The 1,565-nt window shown below is 66.2% G+C and overlaps 1 protein-coding gene across 2 annotated transcripts in view; it reads left to right on the top strand.

The window, feature by feature from the left end:
• The window catches only part of MPV17 (mitochondrial inner membrane protein MPV17), a 2,804-nt gene extending 1,246 nt beyond the window's left edge, over positions 1-1,558 (top strand). Inside the window, exons 4-6 of one of the 2 annotated variants that reach the window (XM_031065031.1) lie at positions 953-985; positions 1,144-1,196; positions 1,280-1,558. In XM_031065031.1, the coding sequence (XP_030920891.1) occupies positions 953-985; positions 1,144-1,196; positions 1,280-1,349 (156 nt within the window). In that variant the 3' untranslated portion in view covers positions 1,350-1,558. The remainder of the gene's footprint in view (positions 1-952; positions 986-1,143; positions 1,197-1,279) is intronic. The other variant, XM_031065030.1, reaches the window with a different exon arrangement.
• Positions 1,559-1,565: the final 7 nt, after the last annotated feature.

Genomic DNA, 1,565 nt, shown 5'->3' with positions numbered 1-1,565 from the left:
GGTGCTGCCTGTGAACGGCCCCAGCCTGGCTGGAGCTCTGCCTGAGTGCCACCACGCTGGGTTCATTCCTCTGCAAGGGGGCACCCAGTCTCCAGCCCGCTACACCTGGACTGCCAGCACGTGCCCCTCATCCTGCCCCAGAGTGCAGGCAGGAGATCCCGGGGCAGGATCACATCACCTCTGCTTTCCTCAGGCTCTGTGCAAGCCACAGCCGGGGCATGCGGTGCTCTGAGCACCCTGAGGGCACACGTGAGCAGATCGTGGGCATGGGCAGCACTCTGAGGACTCCATCCATCTTCCCCTGCTCATCCTGACCAGCTCGTGCCATGGATCTTGCCTTGCCTTCCCCAGGGATCCTGCTGTGGTTGGTGATGGGTGCAGGCTGTGCCCTGGGATCCCTGGCCTGGACGGGGGTGCTGGGCTGGCCTGGAGCAGCGCTGGCAGCGCCCTCAGCCCTGGCTTGGGGCGCATCCGCCTCTCCGCACGCAGAGAAGCGTCAGCAGAGCATCCATCACCCCGGGCTGGGCTGCTGGCCAGCGCCACCGGGAGCCTGCCCTCCCGGCTGAGTCACGGCCGGGCTGCCCGGGGACTCGTCCTGCTGCCCTGGGACGGGGCTGTGACACGGCCGTGGCTGTGGCACCAGGACACCGCAGCACCTTGGGCTCCCAGAGCAGTGCCAGCTCAGTGCCCTGCTCCATCTCTGCTGCCCAGGAGGGGCCTGGGCAGCACTGAGCTGGGAAGGGGCTCACAGCCCTCCCTGGGGACCAAGCCTTGTGCCCCGCCTGTGGCACAAAGGGCTCTCGGTGGGATGGTTCTGGTCGCCCTCTCTGTGCCACCCTCATGGCTTGGGAAGGCATGGCCAGGGCTGCCGGGGCTCCGTGCCCAGCAGTGGAGCTGGGCACCAGTGGCAGGGATGGGTGCTCTGAGTGCTCACACCTCCTTTTTCTTCCAGGACTACATGGATGCCCTGGTGACCAATTACTGTGTGAGTGCTGGCACATCTCTGTCCCTGTCCCTGTCCTGTCCCGTCTCCTCCATGGGGCTGCCGTGGGCTCTGTGGGACACCCTGAGCGCCAGGCAGGGGTGGGTGTGGGACAGGGACCCTGGCAGGGCTCCTCACCTCTCCTCCCCTTCTCTGCCCAGATCTGGCCCCCCGTGCAAATTGCAAACTTCTACTTTGTGCCTCTGCAGCACAGGTAAGGTTGTGGCCCTGGTGCCCAGGCCCTGCCCCTGAGCTGGCAGCTGCAGACCCTGTCCCCTCTGTCCCCTCTGCCCCCAGGCTGGCTGTTGTCCAGTGTGTTGCCATTGTCTGGAACTGCTACCTGTCCTGGAAGGCAAATCGGATGTGAGGCAAGAACTGAGTCCTGTGGCAGTGCCCACCCTGTGCCCTGCCTGATCCCGCTGGAACCCTGAGCCCTGGCAGTGCCCAGCCTGTGCCCTGCCTGATCCCGCTGGAACCCTGAGCCTGGCAGTGCCCACCCTGTGCCCTGCCTGATCCCACTGGAACCCTGAGCCCTGGCAGTGGGCAGCGTGGCATGGGCAGGCTGGGACACACAGGGGCCTGG

Source organism: Geospiza fortis, unplaced genomic scaffold, assembly GCF_000277835.1.
Source record: "Geospiza fortis unplaced genomic scaffold, GeoFor_1.0 scaffold1103, whole genome shotgun sequence".
Lineage (NCBI taxonomy): Eukaryota > Metazoa > Chordata > Aves > Passeriformes > Thraupidae > Geospiza > Geospiza fortis.
Note: the sequence above shows the minus strand (reverse complement) of the source record. Positions and strands in the feature narration are given on the sequence as shown.